The 21,282-nt window shown below is 52.7% G+C and overlaps 1 protein-coding gene across 1 annotated transcript in view; it reads left to right on the forward strand.

Annotated features, from left to right (window-relative positions):
• Nucleotides 1-13,563: 13,563 nt before the first annotated feature.
• The window catches only part of LOC103191118 ((E3-independent) E2 ubiquitin-conjugating enzyme UBE2O), a 39,230-nt gene continuing 31,511 nt past the window's right edge, over nt 13,564-21,282 (forward strand). The window contains exons 1-2 of the mRNA XM_007912073.2: nt 13,564-13,806; nt 18,592-18,654. Of these exons, the coding sequence (XP_007910264.1) occupies nt 13,564-13,806; nt 18,592-18,654 (306 nt within the window). The remainder of the gene's footprint in view (nt 13,807-18,591; nt 18,655-21,282) is intronic.

Raw genomic sequence — 21,282 nt, forward strand, 5'->3', positions numbered from 1 at the left:
CGGCAATTCATACCTACCTTTCCAAAACGACCAGTTAGGTCAGGAGGTTTCGAGTAGTAGTGTAGAGAGGCATCAACCCCATTCCCCCCTCTCTCTCCCCACAGCCCTGATCAACCCCACTCCGCCTCTCTCTCCCCATAGCCCTGAACAACACAACTCTCCCCCTCTCTCCCCATAGATCTCATTAACCCCAGTCCCCCACTCTCTCCCCATAGCGCTAACCAACCCCACTCCCCATCTCTCTCCCCATAGCCCTGATCAACCCCACTCCCCCCGCACTCTCTCCCATAGCCCTTATCAACCCCACTCCCCCCTCTCTCCCCATAGCCTGAGCAACCCCACTCCCCCGCTCTCTCCCCATAGCCCTGATCAACCCCACTCCCCGCGCTCTCCCATAGCCCTGATCAACCCAACTCCCCCGCTCTCTCCCCATAGCCCTGAACAACCCCACTCACCCGCTCTCTCCCCAAAGCACTTATCAACCCCACTCCCCCGCTCTCTCCCCATAGCCCTGATCAACCCCACTCCCCCACTCTCTCCCCATAGCCCTGATCAACCCCACTCCCCACTCTCTCCCCATAGCCCTGATCAACCCCACTCCCCCACTCTCTCCCATAGCCCTGATCAACCCCACTCCCCCGCTCTCTCCCCATAGCCCTGATCAACCCCACCCCCGCTCTATCTCCATAGCCCTGCTCAACCCAACTCCCCCGCTCTCCCCATTGCCCTCATCATCCCAACTCCCCTGATCTCCCCATAGCCCTGATCAATCCCACTCCCCCGCTCTCTCCCCATAGCCCTGATCAACCCCACTCCCACACTCTCTCCCCATAGCCCTGATCAACCCCACTCCCCCGCTCTCTCCCCATAGCCCTGATTAACCCTACTCCCCCACTCACTGTCCATAGCCCTGATCAATCCCACTCCCCCGCTCTGTCCCCGTAGACCTGATCAACCCCACTCGCCCCATAGCGCTTATCAACCCCACTCTCCCGCTCTGTCCCCATAGCCCTGGTCAAACGTACTTACCCCCACTCGCCCGCTCTCCCGATAGCCCTGATCAACCACACTCCCCCGTTCTATCTCCCACAGCCCTGATCAACCCCACTCCCCCCGCTCTCTCCCCATAGCCCTGATCAACCCCACTCCGCCGCTCTCTCCCCATATCCTTATCAACCCCACTCCGCCGCTCTATCTCCATAGACCTGATCAACCGCACGCCCCCGCTCTCTCCCATAGCCCTGATCAACCCCACTCCCCCGCCTCTCTCCCATAGCCCTGATCAACCCCACTCCCCCCACTCTCCCCATAGTCCCGCTCAACCCCACTCTCCCCGCGCTCTCCCCATAGCCCTGATCAACCCCACTCCCCCCGCTCTCTCCCCATAGCTCTGATCAACCCCAATCCCCCGCTCTCCTCCCCATAGCCCAGATCAACCGCACTCCCCCACTCGCTGCCCATAGCCCTGATCAACCCCATTCCCCCACTTTCTCCCCATAGCCCTGATCAACTCCATTCCCCCGCACTCACCCTATAGCTCTGATCAAACCCACTCCCCCGCTCTCTCCCCAAATAATTATTTACTTCTCTCTTAAAAGTTGTTATTGAATCGGCTTCCACTGGCCTTTCAGGCAATGATTCCAAATCCCAACAACTCGCTGTGAAAACATTTCTCCTCACCTCCCCTCTGTTTCTTTTAATATCTATTTTAAATTGTTGTCCCCGGGTTACTGACCCACCTGCCAGTGGGAATAGTTTCTCTTTGTTCAGCCTAATGAAATCCCCTCAAAGTTCCAAATCTTCTGTTAAGTCTCCTCTTAACCTTCTCTGCTCCAAGGAGAATAATCCTCGCTTCTCTCGCCTCCCTGATAACTGAGGTCCCTCATTCCTGGTACCATCCTGGTCAATCTCCATTGCACCCTCTCCAATGCCTTGAGATCCTTCATAAAGTGTGGGGCCCAGAACTGAGCACAGTCTCTCGCTGAGGCCTAACCAGTGTTTAATAAATGTTCATCATAACCTCCTGACTTGTGTATTCTATGCCCTATTTATAAAGCCTAGTGTCCCGGATGCTTTTTTAACAGCTCTATCTGCCTGTCCGGCCACCTTCAAACATTTACTATATGACCCCCAGGTCTCTCTGTCCCTTCACCCCCTGTAAGATTGTTCCATCAGCGTATATTGCCTCTCCTCATTCTTCCTCTCAAAATGCATCACTTGGCATTTCCCCACATTAAACTTCATCTGCCGCGTGTCGGCCCACGTTACCAGTCTGTCTGTGTCCTCTTACAGTCTGTTACTGTCCTCCTCACTGTTTACTACTTTTCCTAGCTTAGTATCATCTGCAAACTTGGAAATTGTCCTCCCTATACCCAAGTCCAGGTCATTTATATAGATCACAAACAGCAGTGGTCCCAATACCGACCCCGGGGGGACACCACTGCACTTCCCTCCAGTCAGAAAAACAACCGTTCACCACCACTCTCCGTTCTCTGTCTCCCAGCGAGTTCTGTCGACCACTCCATCCTCATACACTGCCTCTCCTCTTTACTTAATCTTCACGGACCTGCCCCTGCCTGGTTCAATTCCTATCTCTCTCACCGTGTCCATTTTGTTGCTTCTAACGGTTTCTCCTCCAGCCCCTGCACTGTCACGTCTGGCGTCCCCCAGGGCTCTGTCCTTGGCCCTTTCTTTAATATCTACATGCTCTCCCTTGGTGACATCATCTTCAGACATGGGGTCAACTTCCATATCTTTGTGCCCCCCCCCCCCTCAGCTCCAGGACCACTGCTGTCCTGATAGCTGCCTGTCAGACATCAAGTCCTGGATGAGGGCAAATGTCCTGCAGTTGAATGTGAACAAGATGGAGGCCCTATTGATTGGCTCGCGCCAGCGCCTCAGCACCTCAGGCTCTGGCAGCATCAACCTCCATGGTTGCACACTACAACTCACCAACTCGCCAGCCAGTCAGGAACCCAGGTGTCTTGTTCGACCCTCAACTGTCTTTTCTTCCCCACATCCAAGCCATGACCCGCTCTGCCTTCCCTCACCTCCGTAACATCGCCCGACTCCACCACTACCTCTCCCCTCAGGCGCTGAAAGTCTTGTTCATGCTTTCATCACCTCCAGGCTCGACTATGCAAACCCCTGCTTGTCGGCCTTCCCAACTCCTCCCTCCACAGGCTGCAGATATTCCAAAACTCCGCAACCCGTGTCCTCTCCCGCACCAAACTCCGTGACCCCATCTCCCCCAATCTCGCCCGACTCCATTGGCTCTCTATCCTTCAACCATGCCTTCAGCTCCCTCTCGACTCTCTACCCCCTCCTCGCTCCCTCCCTTCCCTCCCCGACCATTTGCCCCCTGCTCGGGTCCCGACCCAACTGTCCAGCGCTTTGGGACGTCCTCCCGACGTGAAAGGCGCTGTATAAATGAAATCTTGTTGTTGTTGTTGTTGTTCAGAGGATCCAGTTCAAGATCCTGGTCCTCACCTACAAAGCCCTCCATGGCCTCGCCCCACCCTACCTCTGCGACCTCCTCACCCTCTACCAAACCGCCCGCTCCCTCCGTCCGCTCAGCCGGCTCTGGCCTGCTCCACATCCCCCGACCCACCCGCCCACCATTGGTGGGAGAAGTGGGAGAACCTTCAGCTATTCTGCCCCCAACCTCTGGAATTCCATCCCCCAATCATTCCGCCACGCCCCTTCCTTAGCCTCCTTCAAGTCCCAACTCAAGACCCTCCTCTTCGACCATGCCATCAGCCACCCCCCTTCCCCTTCCTTCTGCTCTCCCCGACCCCAGCTCGGGTCTGAAATGCTGTAGACTGACCAGTGCCTTGGGACGTCCTCCTGATGTGAAAGGCGCTATACAAATGTAATCTTGTTGTTGTTATTCTGTATCCGCTGCCACTGTCCCTTTAATACCGGGGGCTTCTATTTTGCTACAAGTCTTATGTGGCACTTTGTCAAACGTCTTTTGAAAATCCATATAAACTACATCAATGCACAACCTTCTCCGTTACTGCATCAAAAACCTCTATCAGGTTTGTTAGACACAATTTGCCTTTAACTAATCCATGTTGTCTGTCCTTTATTAAACCCATATTTTTCTAAGTGAAAATTAATTTTGCCCCGGATTATAATCTCCAGAAGTTTCCCCGTTACTGACGTCAGGCTGACTGGCCTGTAGCTCCCGGGTTTATCCTTCTGCCCCTTTTTGTACAGGGGAGCAACGTTTGCATCAAATCCCTCCTTTTTCTGGACTGCTCTTTATTGCATTGTTATTTGTGTGTCCCAGCCCTCTATGTAACTTGTTTCTTCTCTCTGATGCTACATCCTGATTCCCTTCTCCCTTGAAATTAGTTTTTCACAGCACTAGTTAACCTCCCTGCGAGGACCTTGGTCCTGTTCAGGTGAAACCCATCCATCTTGTACAGGTCCTACCTGCCCCAGAACTGGTCCCAATGATCCAGGAACCTGAAGCACTCCTTTCTGCACCATTTCTCCAGACATGCATTCATGTGTTTGATCTGCTGTTCTTATATAAGATCTGTGACTTCTCTCCAGCTGCATTTTAGGGGTGTATGTTCAGGCTCACTCCCATCTTTGCCTGCCTCCACTGGTTTAAAATCCTCACCCTCCACTCCCTGTGCAACCTATTGACACTATACTAACCTGTCTGCTCCCTCCACTCGGCGGGCACTGGCCTGCTCCATGCCCTGCCCGCCCCATTGCCGGTTGACCTTCAGCTTTTCTGTCCCCCACCACAATGGTGGAAGGCACTGTCTTGAGATGGGCCTGGAATAATGCAAGGAAGGGGACAAGGCAGAGATTCTGGGATGGACTTCCAGAGATTATAAGAACATAAGAATTTGCTGGCGAAAGGAGACCAAGGTCCATCTAGTTCTCCTCATCCCCTCCCTTGCATTATTCAGGCCCATCTCAAGACATTCCTCTTTGACAGTGCCTTCGGTCACCCCTCACACCTCTTGATTCCAACCCTCAGGACCAAACCCCTGACTATCTAACCTTGGGATGTCCTTCCCATGCAGAGCTGCTGCTCTGACCCGAGCCCCCTCACCCCCTCCCTCCCTCCCTCCCCCCTCCTCGCTCCCCCCAAACCCTCCCCCTTCTGCATCTCTCCCGCTCTGTCCTCCTCTCTCTCCATCCCTCTCGCCTTCTATCCCCACTTGACCCTCCCACAACCTCCCTCTGCTCCAGCCTGGGAATCCTCCGCCGGCCGGGCTCACCATGGCACCGCTGTCCAGCAGCAGCCACACCGACTGCCCCATTCCCCACTACATTCGACAGCCACCCCGGATACAGACCCGGGGCGCCAACCTCTCCTCCCTCACCCGCATTCTCCCCACCCCTGCCTCACAACCTGGACCCCCCTCCCCTCCCACACACCCTTCTGTCAACCACTCCGTCCACATCGGACTACAAAATGTCCGCTCCCTCTGTAACAAGGCCCTGGTCATCAACGATCTCATCCTTGATGAGAGCGTTGACATCATGGCCTTAACGGAAACCTGGCTCACCCCAGGCGACACCTTCGCCCTCATGGAGGCCACACCACCCGGCTACACCTCCCACCACATCCCTCGCCCCAACTGCCGTGGCGGTGGTGTAGCCCTTATCTCAAGGGCACCACTTGCCCTATAATAATAATAATCCTTGCATTTGATATAGCGCTTTTCACGTCGGGAGGACGTCCCAAAGCGCTTCACAGAACACACTGTAAAGTGAATTGACTGTATATTTGTGGGCGAACGCGACAGCCAATTGCGCACAGCAATGTCCCACAAACAGTCGTAGATTGAAAATGACCAATTTATTGTTGTTTTGGGTTTTGGAGGGATTATTATTAGGCTCTGTGTGGAGTAAGGAAACTTGCCCAAGGTTTCGCCCTCTGCTGGGAATTGAACTCGGGTCTCTCGCTTGCAAAGAGCTAGAGGACTATCCCCCTACTCCTCTGGCTCTTTCCCCTCTTTCGAGCACCTTATGCTCTCCCACTCAAAATCCTCCTCCTCTACCGGCCCCTAAAACCTCTCCCACCTTCATGTCCGATATTTCTACCCTACTAACATCTCTCTGCCTCTGCTCTGATTGCCTCACCATCCCGGGCGACTTCAACCTGCACTTCACGCCCTCCTGCTCCATCTCCTCGGACTTCTCTTCCCTGCTCTCCTCGCTCAACCTCTCCCTCTGCATCAACTCCGCCACTCACAGTCACGGCCACACACTCGATTTGGTGATCACCCGGGGCCTCAGTGTCTCGGATACCACCATTACCGACAAGGCCATCTCCAATCACCACTTCATCTCCTTCACCACCTCCACCTCCACCCCCCTCCCCACCTCCACCAGACCCACCACCATCTTCTACCGCCCCTGGAAGAAGTTACCCCCACAATCCCTAACCGCTGCCTTGGCGTCCTCTGAACTCCTCTCCCTCTGGCCTTCAACCCTCACTGACCCCTCTTCTCCTCTCACCCTCCACCACAACACACTCTCCTCCACACTCGACACTCTTGCCCCCACCACCTCCCGTACTGTCTCCTACTCTCACTCCTCCCCCTGGTTCACCACTCACCTCCACTCACTGAAGAGCCAGGTGCGGGCTGCTGAACTCACCTGCCTCAAATCTGGCCTAACGGTCCACCGACAAATCTTGCTGGACCTCCTCAAAACCTACCGCTCCACTCCAGCCTCGGCCAAGTTGTCCTTCTACTCCAGGATAACCCTGGAGGCGAAAAACAACCCCAGGCTTCAGTTTTCTACCATATCCCGACTCCTCCGTTCCCCCCGCCACCCCGCGCAGGTCATCTCCTCCAACCTTCACTGTGAGGAGATGCTGGATTTCCTTCAATCCAAAATCAAGGGAATCTGCTCTGCGGTCACCCCCCCTCCAATTTCCACCCACCCCCCACCCCCTCCCTCCCAATCTAATGGCGAACCATATCTACTGATCTACCGACCAATCAATAAGATGTACTACCCTTATTTACATAAGAACATAAGAATTAGGAGCAGGAGTAGGCCATTCGGCCCCTCGAGCCTGCCCCACCATTCAATAAGATCATGGCTGATCTATTCTGACTCCACCTCCCGCCTTATCCCCATATCCCTTAATCCCTTTATCCACAAGAAATCTATCAATCTCAGTCTTGAATATGTTCAACGACTGAGCATCTACAGCCCTTTGGGGTAGAGAATTCCATAAACTCACTATCCTCTGAGTGAAGAAGTTTTTCCTCAACTCAGTGCAAAAGGGCTTACCCCTAATTTTAACAACAACAACAACAACAAGATTCCATTTATAAAGCGCCTTTCACGTCAGGAGGACGTCCCAAGGCGCTGCACAGTTGGGTCATGACCCGAGCAGGGGGGAAATGGTCAGGGTGAGGGGAGGGGAGGGAGGGAGGAGGGGGAAATGGTGAGGGGAGGGATGGGAGGGAGCGAGAAGGGGGAAGAGAGTCGAGAGGGGAGCTGAAGGCTCGGTCAAAGAGAAAGGTTTTGAGACCGGCCTTGAAGGAGGAAAGGGAGGAAGCGGCGAAGGCACTGGGGGATAGAGTTCCAGAGCCTCGGGGCTGAGAGGCTGAAGGCCCGACCACCGATGGTAGGGCGATTGGGGCGGGGGACGTGGAGCAGACCGGAGCCAGAGGAACGGAGGGTACGGGCAGGTAGGTAGGGGGATAGTAGGTTGGAGAGGTAGGAGGGAGCAAGGCCGTGAATGGCCTTGTAGGTGAGGATGAGGATCTTGAAATCAATCCTCTGGGGGATGGGGAGCCAGTGGAGGCGAGCGAGGGTGGGAGTGATGTGGTCCCGAAGCCTGGTGCGGGACAGTACACGAGCTGCAGAGTTCTGAATGACCTGCAGCTTGTGGAGGGAGGTGGCGGGAAGGCCGGCGAGGAGAGAGTTCCCATAGTCCAGCCTTGAGGTGACAAAGGCGTGGACCAGGGTTTCAGCAGCGTGAGGGGTGAGGTAATGCCGTAGTCTGGCGATGTTCCGGAGGTGATGGAAGGCGGTGCCAGTTGTGGTGCGGATGTGAGGGAGAAAGGACAGCTCAGGGTCGAACAAAACGCCGAGGTTCCTGACTGGCTTTGAGAGGTGGAGAGTGCAGCCTTGGATGCTGATGGTGTCAGCGCCTGAGGTGCGGAGGCGCTGACGTGAGCCAATCAGGAGGGCCTCGGTTTTTCGCACGTTGAGCTGAAGAAAGTTGTCTCTCGTCCAGGACTCGATGTCGGACAGGCAGGCTGTCAGGACATCGGTGGTCGTGGAGTTGAGAGTAGAGGAGGAAAGGTAGAGTTGGGTGTCATCCGCATACATGTGGAAGTTAACTCCATGTCTGCGGATGATGTCACCACAGGGGGAGCATATAGAGGGTGAAGAGGAGGGGACCGAGGACATCAAGGACTCCACATGAGACAGTGCGGGGGGTGGAGAAGCCATTCGTCGAGACAATGTGAAGACGGTGGGAGAGGTACGACCTAAACCATTCAAGGACAGTGCCTTGAAGGTTGAGGTGGGAGGACAAGCGGTGGAGTAGGATAGCGTGGTCGACCGTATCGAATGCTGCCGATAGGTCGAGGAGGACGAGGAGGCAGAGGGAGCCCTGGTCACAGATGGTCAGGATATCATTGGTGACCTTGACCAGGGCAGTTTCTGTGCTATGGGCAGCACGGAAACCTGACTGAAGGGGTTCGAAAAGAGAATGGGTGGAAAGGAAAGAGCGCAGTTGGGAGGCGACAACTCTTTCCAAGACCTTGGAGAGAAAGGGGAGGTTGGAGATGGGCCGGTAGCTTGATAGCTGCGACGCATCAAGGGAGGGTTTTTTCAGGGTGGGCGTGATGGTGGCAGTTTTTAATGGAATGGGGACAGAGCCAGAGGAGAGGGACAGGTTGATGATGTCAGTGATATGTGGGGCAAGAAAGTGGAGCTGGGAGATAAGGAGTGGAGTGGGGATGGGGTCAAGGGAGCAGGTGGTTGGTTTTAGGGATAGGATGAGTTCAGTGACAGAGGGTGGGGAAACGGGTACGAAAGTGTGTAGGGGAGGATGGGTAGGAGTCGGAGTGTGGGAGGGAAGGGGTGGGGGGGTTGGTGGAAGTTGGAGGGGAAGTGACCGCGGAGCGGATTCCCTTGATCTTGGATTCAAGGAAATCCAGCATCTCCTCGCAGTGAAGGTTGGAGGAGATGACCTGCGCGGGGTGGCGGGGGGGACGGAGGAGTCGGGTTGTGGTGGAAAACAGTAGCCTGGGGTTGTTCTTCGCCTCCAGGATTATCCTGGAGTAGAAGGACGACTTGGCCGAGGCTAGAGTGGAGCGGTAAATTTTGAGGAGGTCCAGCCAGATTTGTCGGTGGACCGTTAGGCCAGATTTGACACAGGTGCGTTCAGCAGCCCGCACCTGGCTTTTCAGTGAGCGGAGGTGGGTGGTGTACCAGGGGGAGGAGCGGGAGTAGGAGACAGTGCGGGAAGTGATGGGGGCAAGAGTATCGAGTGTGGAGGAGAGGGTATTGTGGAGGAGGGAGAGAGGAGAAGAGGGGTCGGTGAGGGTTGAAGGCCAGAGGGAGAGGAGTTCAGAGGACTCCAAGGCATCGGTTAGGGATTGTGGGGGTAACTTCTTCCAAGGGCGGTAGAAGATGGTGGTGGGTCTGGTGGAGGTGGGGAGGGGGGTGGAGGTGGTGAAGGAGATGAAGTAGTGGTCAGAGATGGCCTTGTCGGTAATAGTGACATCCGAGACACTGAGGCCCCGGGTGATCACCAAATCGAGTGGGTGGCCGTGACTGTGAGTGGGGGAGTTTATGTGTAAGGAGAGGTTGAGTGAGGAGAGCAGGGAAGAGAAGTCTGTGGAGATGGAGCAGGAGGGGATGAAGTGTAGGTTAAAGTCGCCCAGGATGATGAGGCGATCAGAGGAGAGGCAAAGAGATGTGAGGAGTGTTGAAATGTCAGAGATGAAGGTGGGAGAGGTTTTAGGGGGCCGGTAGAGGAGGAGGATTTTAAGGGAGAGGAATGAAGGGTGGGAGAGGGTGAGGTGCTCAAAGGAGGGGAAAGAGCCAGAGGAGTAGGGGGATAGGGCAAGTGGTGTCCTTGAGATAAGGGCAGTCTCTCGTCTCTCGTCCAGGACTCGATGTCGGACAGGCAGGCTGTCAGGACATCGGTGGCAACACCACTGCCACGGCGGTTGGGGTGGGGGATGTGGTGGGAGGTGTAGCCGGGTGGTGTGGCCCCTGAGGGGGAAGGTGTCGCCTGGGGTGAGCCAGGTTTCTGTTAAGGCCATGATGTCAACGTTCTCATCAAGGATGAGATCGTTGATGACCAGGGCCTTGTTGCAGAGGGAGCGTACATTTTCCAGTCCGATGTGGAGGGAGCGGTTGACAGAAGGGTGTGTGGGAGGGAGGGGGCTCCAGGTTGTGAGGCAGGGGTGGGGGGAATGGGGATAAGGGAGGAGAGGTTGACTCCCCGGGTCTGTGTCCGGGGTGGGTGGCGAGTGTGGTGGGGAATGGGGCAGTCAGTGTGGCTGCTGCTGGAAAGCCAACGCCGAGTGCCACGGTGAGCCCGGCGGAGGATTCCCAGGATGGAGCAGAGGGAGGTTGTGGGAGGGTCAAGTGGGGATAGAAGACGAGAGGGACGGAGAGAGAGGAGGAGAGAGCGGGAGAGATGCAGAGGGGGAGGGTTTGGGGGAGAGAGGAGGGAGGAGGGAGGGAAGGGGTGAGGGGGCTCGGGTCAAAGCGGCAGCCATAGTGCGCACGCGGGGACCGGGAGCGAGCGGTCAGGTGGATGGCATTATCCCGTAGATTGGGGCAGCGAACCCAACAGGACCATAGTGGGCTCTGATGTGAGCCCTGGGGGGGGGGGGGGCGGGACGCAGAGGTTTTTTTTTTTTGCGCGCGCACTCACCTGAAAACTATTCTATGACGTCAGCAGTTCCCCCGCTCCGCCCCCACACCATCCCCCCCCCCGCCCCCGGGGCTGAACTCGCTCCGGCGTCGAGTTTAAGTACCTGGGTCAGTAGGCCCAGGCTCCTCCCCGCGCTGTCCTGCCGCCGCTCCCCGACTGGACTCTGACTCCTACCCATCCTCCCCTGCACACCTTCGTACCCGTTTCCCCACCCTCTGTCACCAAACTCATCCTGTCCCTGAAACCCATCACCTGCTCCCTTGACCCCATCCCCACTCCACTCCTTATCTCTCAGCTCCACCTCCTTGCCCCACATATCACAGACATCGTCAACCTGTCCCTCTCCTCTGGCTCTGTTCCCATTCCCCTAAAAACTGCCACCATCACTCCCACTTTGAAAAAACCCTCCCTTGATGCGTCACAGCTATCAATCTCCGGCCCATCTCCAACCTCCCCTTCCTGTCCAAGGTCCTGGAACGAGTTGTCGCCTCCCAGCTGCGCTCTTTCCTCTCCAACCATTCACTATTCAAACCCCTTCAATCGGGTTTCCGTGCTGCCCATAGCACAGAAACTGCCCTGGTCAAGGTCACCAATGACATCCTGACCATCTGTGACCAGGGCTCCCTCTGCCTCCTCGTCCTCCTCGACCTATCGGCAGCATTCGATACGGTCGACCATGCTATCCTCCTCCACCGCTTGTCCTCCCACCTCAACCTTCAAGGCCCTGTCCTTGAGTGGTTTAGGTCGTACCTCTCCCATCGTCTTCACTTTGTCTCCACGAATGACTTTTCCTCCACCCCCCGCACTGTCTCGTGCGGTGTCCCTCAAGGCTCTGTCCTCGGTCCCCTCCTCTTCACCCTCTATATGCTCCCCCTGTGGTGACATCATCCGCAGACATGGGGTTAACTTCCACATGTATGCGGATGACACCCAACTCTACCTTTCCTCCTCTACCCTCAACTCCACGACCCCCGATGTCCTGACAGCTGCCTGTCCGACATCGAGTCCTGGACGAGAGACAACTTTCTTCAGCTCAACGTGCGCAAAACTGAGGCCCTCCTGATTGGCTCACGTCAGCGCCTCCGCACCTCAGGCGCCGACACCATCAGCATCCAAGGCCGCACTCTCCACCTCTCAAAGCCAGTCAGGAACCTCGGCGTTTTGTTCGACCCTGAGCTGTCCTTTCTCCCTCACATCCGCACCACAACTGGCACCGCCTTCCATCACCTCCGGAATATCGCCAGACTACGGCACTACCTCACCCCTCACGCGGCTGAAACCCTGGTCCACGCCTTTGTCACCTCAAGGCTGGACTATGGGAACTCTCTCCTCGTCGGCCTTCCCGGCCCTCCCTCCACACTGCAGGTCATTCAGAACTCTGCAGCTCGTGTACTGTCCCGCACCGGACACCGCGACCACATCACTCCCACCCTCGCCCTCACCCTCGCCCTCGCCCTCACCCTCGCCCTCGCCCTCGCCCTCACCCTCACCCTCGCCCTCGCCCTCACCCTCACCCTCGCCCTCGCTCACCTCCACTGGCTCCCCATCCCCCAGAGGATCGATTTCAAGATCCTCATCCTCACCTACAAGGCCATTCATGGCCGCGCTCCCTCCTACCTCTCCAACCTACTATCCCCCTACCTACCTGCCCGTACCCTCTGTTCCTCCGGCTCCGGTCTGCTCCACGTCCCCCGCCCCAACCGCCCGACCATCGGTGGTCGGGCCTTCAGCCTCTCAGCCCCGAGGCTCTGGAACTCCATCCCCAGTGCCTTCGCCGCTTCCTCCCTTTCCTCCTTCAAGGCCGGTCTCAAAACCTTACTCTTTGACCTTCAGCGTTCAGCTCCACTCTCGACTCTCTTCCCCTCCTCACTCCCCCTTCCCTCCCTCACCCTGACCATTTGCCCTCCTCACTCCCTCCCTTCCCTCCCTCACCCTGACCATTTCCCCTCCTCGCTCCCTCCCTTCCCTCCCCTCCCCCTGACCATTTCCCCCCCAATGCTCGGGTCATGACCCAACTGTGCAGCGCCTTGGGACGTCCTCCTGACGTGAAAGGCGCTTTATAAATGGAATCTTGTTGTTGTTGTTGAAATGTAATTTGTTGTAATATTACACACAGTGACAGCGCCGCCTGGTGGCTCCTCACACAGTGACAGCGCCGCCTGGTGGCTCCTCACACAGTGACAGCGCCGCCTGGTGGCTCCTCACACAGTGACAGCGCCGCCTGGTGGCTCCTCACACAGTGACAGCGCCGCTGGTGGCTCCTCACACAGTGACAGCGCCGCCTGGTGGCTCCTCACACAGTGACAGCGCCGCCTGGTGGCTCCTCACACAGTGACAGCGCCGCCTGGTGGCTCCTCACACACAGTGGCAGTGCTTCGCTGTCACAGCGCCAAACCGGAGCGCCGTTGGTTTGTTGCTCCGCCGTTGCTGACACTGCCTCTTCGATGATTGGCGATTAGGAGCGAGAAAGCCCCACTCGGTGCCCCACTCGGTGCGGCGCCGGTGTCCGGCAGTGTCCCGGTGCCGCACTCCGATTGGTTCCCCGAGTACGCGTTGCCCAGTGATTGGTCCGCGGGGGCGGGGCTTGAACTGACGGGACGCGGTGACGTCACTATACGTGTACGTAAAGCGGCGCCGCGGCCTCCGGTCTGTGTGCGGCGGCGGCGATGGCGGCACCAGCGGCGGCCCCCGGGAGTCGGCGCCTCCTGTTTGTGGATGACCTGGTGTCCGGCACCTACCGCGGGGCCCTGCGGCACGGCATCGTGGGGCTGATACACGGGGAGGTCAGCAGCGGCGACAGCTCCGACTCCGACTCCGAGGGGTTGGGGCGCGAGCGGCCGCTCAAGAAAGGCTTTGTGCGCGTCCAGTGGTACCCGGAGGGCGGGAAACAGGACGTCAAGGAAACCAAGGCAGGTGCCGGGGGGAGAGGGGGGGAGGGAGGGGGGAGAGGGAGGGGAGGGGAGAGGGGGGAGGGAGGGAGGGGAGGGAGGAGGAGAGGGGAGGGGAGGAGGGGGGGAGGGAGAGGGAGGGAGGGGAGGAGGGAGAGGGGAGGGGAGAGGAAGGAGGGAGGGAGAGGGGAGGAGAGGGAGAGGGAGAGAGGGGGAGGGGGAGGAGGGAGGGGGAGGGGAGAGGGGGGGGGGGGAGGGGAGGGGAGAGGGGGGGAGAGGAGGGGGGAGGAGAGGGGGGGGAGAGGAAGGAGGGAGGGAGGGAGAGGGGAGGGGAGGGAGGAGGGAGGGGGGGGAGAGGGGAGGAGAGGGGAGGGGGAGGAGGGAGGGGGAGGGGAGAGGAGGGGGAGGGGAGAGGGAGAGGGAGGAGGGGGGAGGGGGAGAGGAGGAGAGGAGGGAGGGGGGGAGGGGAGGGGAGAGGAGGGGAGGGAGGGGGAGAGGGGGGGGAGAGGAGGGAGGAGGGGAGGGGAGGGAGAGAGGGGGGAGAGGGGCCGCGGGGGGTCTCCGGAGGCTGAAGCGCTGCGTGTTGTCCGCTGTTTGCTTATCTGCAGAGGACACTTGGACCCTTTTCTCCACTGTGCGGTTGTGCAGCGCAGTTGTGAAGCGATTCGTGTGAAGTGTAAATAAATAAATATTGTGCGAGTTGTTGTTTTTCAGTGGAGTATTTTTTTGAGGAAACTCAAATAATTTAATCTCTAAAATAAAGACGGATCAGATAACTGTTTACATTTATATAGTGACCTCCACATACACTCACAACAACAACTTGCATTTATATCGCGCCCTTCGTGCCGGGTGGCGTGTCCGGGTGGCGTGTCCGGGTGGCGTGTCCGGGTGGCGTGTCCGGGTGGCGTGTCCGGGTGGCGTGTCCGGGTGGCGTGTCCGGGTGGCGTGTCCGGGTGGCGTGTCCGGGAGCGCTTCACAACCACGATATTGAAGCACAGTGTAAGAGGTCGAGGCGATTCGATGAGAACTTTTAAAAACGCAGTGGACGGGTGTTTGAGGGGGGGGGCGGGTGTTTGAGGGGGGGGCGGGTGTTTGAGGGGGGGGGGCCGGGTGTTTGAGGGGGGGGCGGGTGTTTGAGGGGGGGGGCCGGGTGTTTGAGGGGGGGGGCGGGTGTTTGAGGGGGGGGGCCGGGTGTTTGAGGGGGGGGCCGGGTGTTTGAGGGGGGGGGCGGGTGTTTGAAGGGGGGCGGGTTTGCAGGTTATGGGGAAAGGGCCGGGGAGTGGGATTAACATTGATTGCTCTTCTCAAAGAGCCGCACAGACTCGATGGGCCGAATGGCCTCTTTTTGTGCTGTACAATTCTATGAATTACAGGAGGTTCTGACTAATTTTTAGGAGCTTTAAAAACTTTGGCTCAAGTGGGACTTGATCGCACTGTTGGCTGACACCCAAGTACAGAAATGGGGAAGTTGCACTATTTGAGGTGCTGAACTTTGGATAAAGCGCTTTAAAAACTTGTCCTTTTTGCCAGCTTTTGGATGGATATCCATGACACTATTGGGCAGGGGATTGGGGTAAAATCATCCAGATTGCTCTTCATTTTATGGCTGTTTGTTGGATCTTGCTATCCATAATTTGCCTGCTACCTTTGCTTACAAATGCATAATATTTGAAAGCAATTATCTTTGAAGCACTTTGAGACGTTTGGGCTTTGTAGGTGCAATATCGGATGTGTTATCGTGTATCCCAGCATTACATCTGAAGGTTTGTACCTTGCTGTTCTGGCTATACTTCCAGCACTGCACCTTATCCCTGAACTCATGCATTCCTTTTCTGGCTGTACATCAGCTGGGAAGTTGTATACTCCTGTTTTGACTGTATATTCCAGTGCTCTATTTGCTGTTTTGATTACTTTGCCTCATTGATCGGTGATGACTGTATGCTCACGGGGTGAGTGATTGTTGAAAAGCCTAGTCATCTGTCACTGGTACCAGAAATTCATAGCCGCAGTTCTCTTTTGAGTTTCATTTAAGAAAAAAATCAAAAATATGTTGTACACTTCTCTCGATGGAGATACTTTTTAAAGAATGGAAGGGAATGTTAAAGGTTCTGACATCAAGCAACTTTAATTCCTTTTGCCGATCCCTGTTCTACATGCACAGGCATTGTGTGTGTGTGTGTGTGTGGCGATTAAGTGCAACATCAGCCTATGGGCTGTGTGTGTGATGCTGACTTCACATTCATTCCTCATTTGTTGCTCTGCTTGTCATAGTTATCTCGTGCTTAAACAATGAAACTGATTTGCATTCTCGATCTAGAAAGTCCATCTTTGTTGAGAGCTGAATTTGACTTGTTGTGACCCTGTTCTGCTGCATTGTTCAGGTACCAGGAGCAGCTGCACTGTTATTGTGCAATGCAGAGCTTGGGAGGAGCCTCACATTCACATAGCTGGCACATTGCGGTTTGGATAATACTGGATGCTACGGTTAACAGCTGGGCCAATGCGGGTGGATCTTTGATACTTAGAAATCTGAAGAAAAAACAACCTAATTCAGTCTGGATATTCTCCCTAATTAACTACACAACATCCTCCTTGATTCTTTATTTCTTCATTGATCTTATGTATTGTCAGGTAGAATCTTCATATGAAATACTTGAATACCAGACTTTACATATATTTCAAATAATTTTCAGTCCTGTGATTTGCTTGAAGCTTGAGTTTGGAAGGTTGAGGGACGATCTGATTGAGGTTTTTAAAATAATAAAGGCATTCGATAGGGTAGCTACAGAGAAACTATTTCCTCTGGTGGGGAATCCAGGACAAGGGGCCAGAATATGAAAGTTAGTCCTGGGCCATTTGGGAGTGCATTTGGAAGGTGGTTTTTCACCAAAAAGGAACTCTCCCTCCAAAAAGGCTGTGGATGCTGGGATCCATTCACATATCCAAGACGGAGATAGCTAGATATTTGTCAGGTTGGGGTATTAAGGGATATGGGGCAAGGGCAGGTAACTGGACTTGAGGTACAGATCAGCCAGAATGGCAGAACAGGCTCGAGGGGCTGAATGGCCTCCTCCTGTTCCTATGTTTCTAAGCCTTACTCTTATTTCCCTGTAAAGGGAAGCAATCACGTACTTATTCTGTTGCAACAGAACAAATTTGTGATATTAGGGAATTAAGATTGTTACTTGGTGAGTGATACAGTGCTTGCAGTAAACTGTGGCATTCTCACCGCCTGCTAAAGGTTTTGGTGAATAAGTTACACATTTTTATTCTAAGATTGCAATTAACCTTACTTGTCTGAAATAAGTTTTAGTCGAATCAGCATATAATTGATCATTCTGAACTCAAACTTTTCCACTCCTTGTTTTCAAGTTAGTTATTGGGCAGTTTCATTGCTGTATGTGCCTGTGTACATGTGAGAAAATAATACTTTTTGTGTGAGGAAAGCAGTGCTTACTGGTGAGCCGCAATAGCTTTTTTTCTGAAAATAATTAATCATATAAAAAATAAAGGAAATATTGACATAAGCACATCTCAAATGATTTTCATTTGTTTCTGTACTTTTGACGGGCCACATTTGAGAAAACCCTTTATTCACCAAACCTTGCAAAGACAGTCAATCACTCGAACAACACAACAAATGAAAACATTTGAAATGTGCATATTATTATTATTATCAGGAACCAGAATTGCCTGTGGCCATTTGAGAAGTGCTGGTCTAGGATTGCATCAGTATTGCTGAAATATTACTGGCTGTGACTGACGCAATTGATAGAGGAACAATGTACTTGTTATTGATGGGAAGGAAGGCTGTAATGCACTCTGAAGAAGAATCCTTACATTTGATACAGCGCTTTATCATGTCTTCAAGACGTCTCAAAGCGCTTCACAGAATACACTAAAGTGAATTGACTGTATATTTCGTGGGCGAAATGCTGCTGATGGGATGGATAGTTCTGAACATTTTGCTTAGATCATATTGAGCTACCTTCTCCCTATTATTTCCAAACTTTGAATTGGCTGCACTCCAAATACAGAATACTGTAGCCATCTAGTACAGTAGTGAATACCTTACAAGTTAATGAATTTTAAAGGTGGAACTCTTGTGGAGTTTTTGAATTATTGCTAACTGTTTTGCCTTGTGACAGTTGTGACTGCATTATAAGCTGTTTTAATTTGGATTTGATGCTGTGCTCTGAAATATGCTGCATGGTGTTTGGGTTGAGGCATAGAAACAAAACCCAAATAAATATAATTATTTGAAGCACAGGTGTGAAAAATGAGAGGTGTGTCAGACATTTAAGTCCAATGAAAAGGTATTTTCAAAAAGGGAAAAGTGCATTAACACACTTTATTCCAAAGAATAATTCATTGAAATGCTTCTTTACTCTCCTTTCTCTAGAAATGTATGTACTTAACCTAACTTTTACATTCACCAGGTTTTGAAAGACAATGGCTACTTGTAGGATACTGACGCAGTGCACCGCCCTAAATTGAGTATTTATGTATGGATTTGTCCACCTGAAAGCTATTACCATGTGGAACATACATTTTTACGCTTGGGTTTCCTGCTTTACAGTTATGTTGTGTGTAATTTGATCTAGCACTTTATCATGTCATTGAAGGAACGAAAAATTGTATTTATATAGCGACTTGCATTTTGGGAGGATAGCACTGGATCCCATTGTTACTATTGTATGCCTTTTTGTCTTGTAGTGGAATCTGAATTAATGTCCTCGAGATATTTAGTTATTACATAGTATTACACAATGCAGTAAAATGTTGCTTTCTGCTTCCTTGTAGTTGAAACTGGAAGACCGTTCCTTGATGCCTCGTGACTTGGTGCGACGCATAGGGCCAAATGCTGTAAGTTTCCTCTGCTGGATTTGAATCAATTGAATGGATAAAATTTGTTTTCCAGAATGTGCGAAATGGAGTATTTAATGCTTTTAAAGGTCTTGGGTTTCACTATCGCCTTCCTTTTTTAATGCTTTCCCACCCCCACCTCCAATTCCTACCATTTTTGTCTCTCTCCCTGGAGAATACATCCTGCTTATCTAATTCCAGGAAGTATTAGGCGCAGGTTGGCAAGAGCCAAGGCTTGGTGAGCCCAGGGTGTGAATTGGGATAACTGCTGGAGTCTCATCAGCTAAAACTGCATAGCTTGCCATTAATATTGCTGTCTAGCCAGCTTTCCCAATGCTTGTCTAGTTTGGACAACCTGACCCGTTATGGCTTTGGCTGCAGGGTTAACAGGAGCTGAGTGACTGGTCTACCCTTCCAGGTCCTGCCGATGAGCCAGGCTGGCTGTCCTGTTATCAGCAGTGCCCTGGAATACTGTGGACCCGCTTTGCTCAGGAACCAAACTACCGAGACTGCCACAAAGGGCTGGCTCGATTCTGATAGCCAGGCATGTCACCTTGGAGCCAGTTCAGCTCCAAGAAGACCCTGCTGACTGAAGATTGAGGTACTTCCAACATCCAAGAGGCTCGATAGCCCCTAAAGAAGAGCTTTACTTGTCCTTCCCAAGTGTGGGGAACCATGGATCTATAGAACAATGTGATCTGCATTTCTCGACGACGTGATAAGGCACTATATTCAAATGCAAGGATTATTATTTCCAATGTTTAGGTTTATTACAGCTAGTCCAATCCCTATATCATTGTTGGATTGTTCTTGAAAAGTGTCCTTCTGATACATGAATAAATTAGGAATCTTACTTTCATTAGCAATATTTAGTCCAGAGCAGCCTTTGATCACCAGCATTATCAGCATTCGCAAGACTTTATGCATAGTTGCACATTTTTGATGCAGATGTCAAGATGTAGCCTGTTCAAAATGCAGTGTGTGATGTTATAATAATAATAATACTAATCCTTGCATTTGATACAGCGGTTTTCACGTCTTCTAGACTTCCCAAAGCGCTTCACAGAATATACTGTAAAGTGAATTGACTGTATATTTGTGGGCGAACGCAGCAGCCAATTGCGCACAGCAATGTCCCACAAACAGTCATGTATTTGACCAATGACCAATTTATTATTTTTTTTTGGAGGGATTATTATTAGGTCTGTGGAGGAAGGAAACTTGCCCAAGGTTTCGCCCTCTGCCTGGAATTGAACTCAGGTCTCTTGCTTGCAAAGCGAGTGCTCTAACCACTGAGCTACAGGTATACAGTAAAACTTGTAGAAGTCTGATCTGTATAAATCGTATAATTGCTTAAATCCTGCCAAGTCCTGTTCACTTTTCTATTGAACCCACTATATATATATCTATACAGAGCGAGACCCTCCTCTTCAACAGTGTCTTCGGTCACCCTCCTACCCCCTATTCTCCACTCACTCCACCCCTGACTGTTTGTTGTTGTTGAGATTATAGACGGGAGAATGTGTGAGAGAGGGGGAAAGAGTGTGTATGGAGGGAGTGTGAAAGAGAGGGGGGAAGAGAGTAATTGAGAGAGCGAAAGTGATTGAGGGGAAGAGAAACAAAGAGAGAGAGGAAGAGTGATTGAGAGTGAGGATGAGGGGGAGACCGCCAGCATGTAAAATCCGACTTATACACAATTTGACATAAGTCATATAACATTTGACTTATGCAAGTTTGCTGTAACTCATACTTTGCATAAGTCATATTAATTGTTACGGTCCCAACTGATATGAGTTATAATAATAATAATTCTGGCATTTGATACAGCGCCTTATCACATCTTCTAGACGTCTCAAAACGCTTCACAGCATATACTGTAATATGTGGTGACTGTATATTTTATGGGAGAAACACGGCAGGAAATTGCGCACAGCAGTGTCCCCACAAACAGTTGTGGGTTGAGCGACCAAATTATTATTATTTTAGTTATGAGTTTTACTGTACAGACACAGTATACACACAGTATACACAAATGTTGCATTTCTGTAGCGGGATCTTCTGCCCTAGTTTTCACTATTGTGGACAAATGTATAGTATTGGATTTCTACCTTTTCATTATTACTATTCCTGCTTTGAGTAGTTTAGTACCAAATGTAGAGATGTTCTTTTTCTAAAACATTTTCAAGAAGTGTTTACTGGCAAGCTGTCTTCAACCTTCTGCATCAAAAGCTACTCATATGAGAAAAAATGTTTTTGCACTATTTTGGGCCTTAAGGCTATGTTTCTGTAATCCTTTACTAATAGCCTTCCTAGTTCTACTCTCCCTAACTTCCAGTTTCTCCCAAATTCTGCTGCTTCATCCTGACCATGAAACCCCTTCACATCTTGCCCCATGCCTTCGTCACCTCAAGCCTCGACTCCTCAAATGCCCTTCTCGCTGGTCTCCCCTGCTCCACTATTCATAAAACTCAACCAATTCAAAACTCCACCACGCACATTCTCACCTGCACTAGACACCGTACCTCCATTACCCCAGTCCTTGTCAAACTCCATTGGCCCCTGTCACAGCAGATTGATTTAAAGATTCTCACTCTTGCATTTAAATCCCTTTACGCCCTGGCACCCCCA

Source organism: Callorhinchus milii, unplaced genomic scaffold (assembly GCF_018977255.1).
Source record: "Callorhinchus milii isolate IMCB2004 unplaced genomic scaffold, IMCB_Cmil_1.0 Scaffold20, whole genome shotgun sequence".
In the NCBI taxonomy this organism is placed as follows: domain Eukaryota; kingdom Metazoa; phylum Chordata; class Chondrichthyes; order Chimaeriformes; family Callorhinchidae; genus Callorhinchus; species Callorhinchus milii.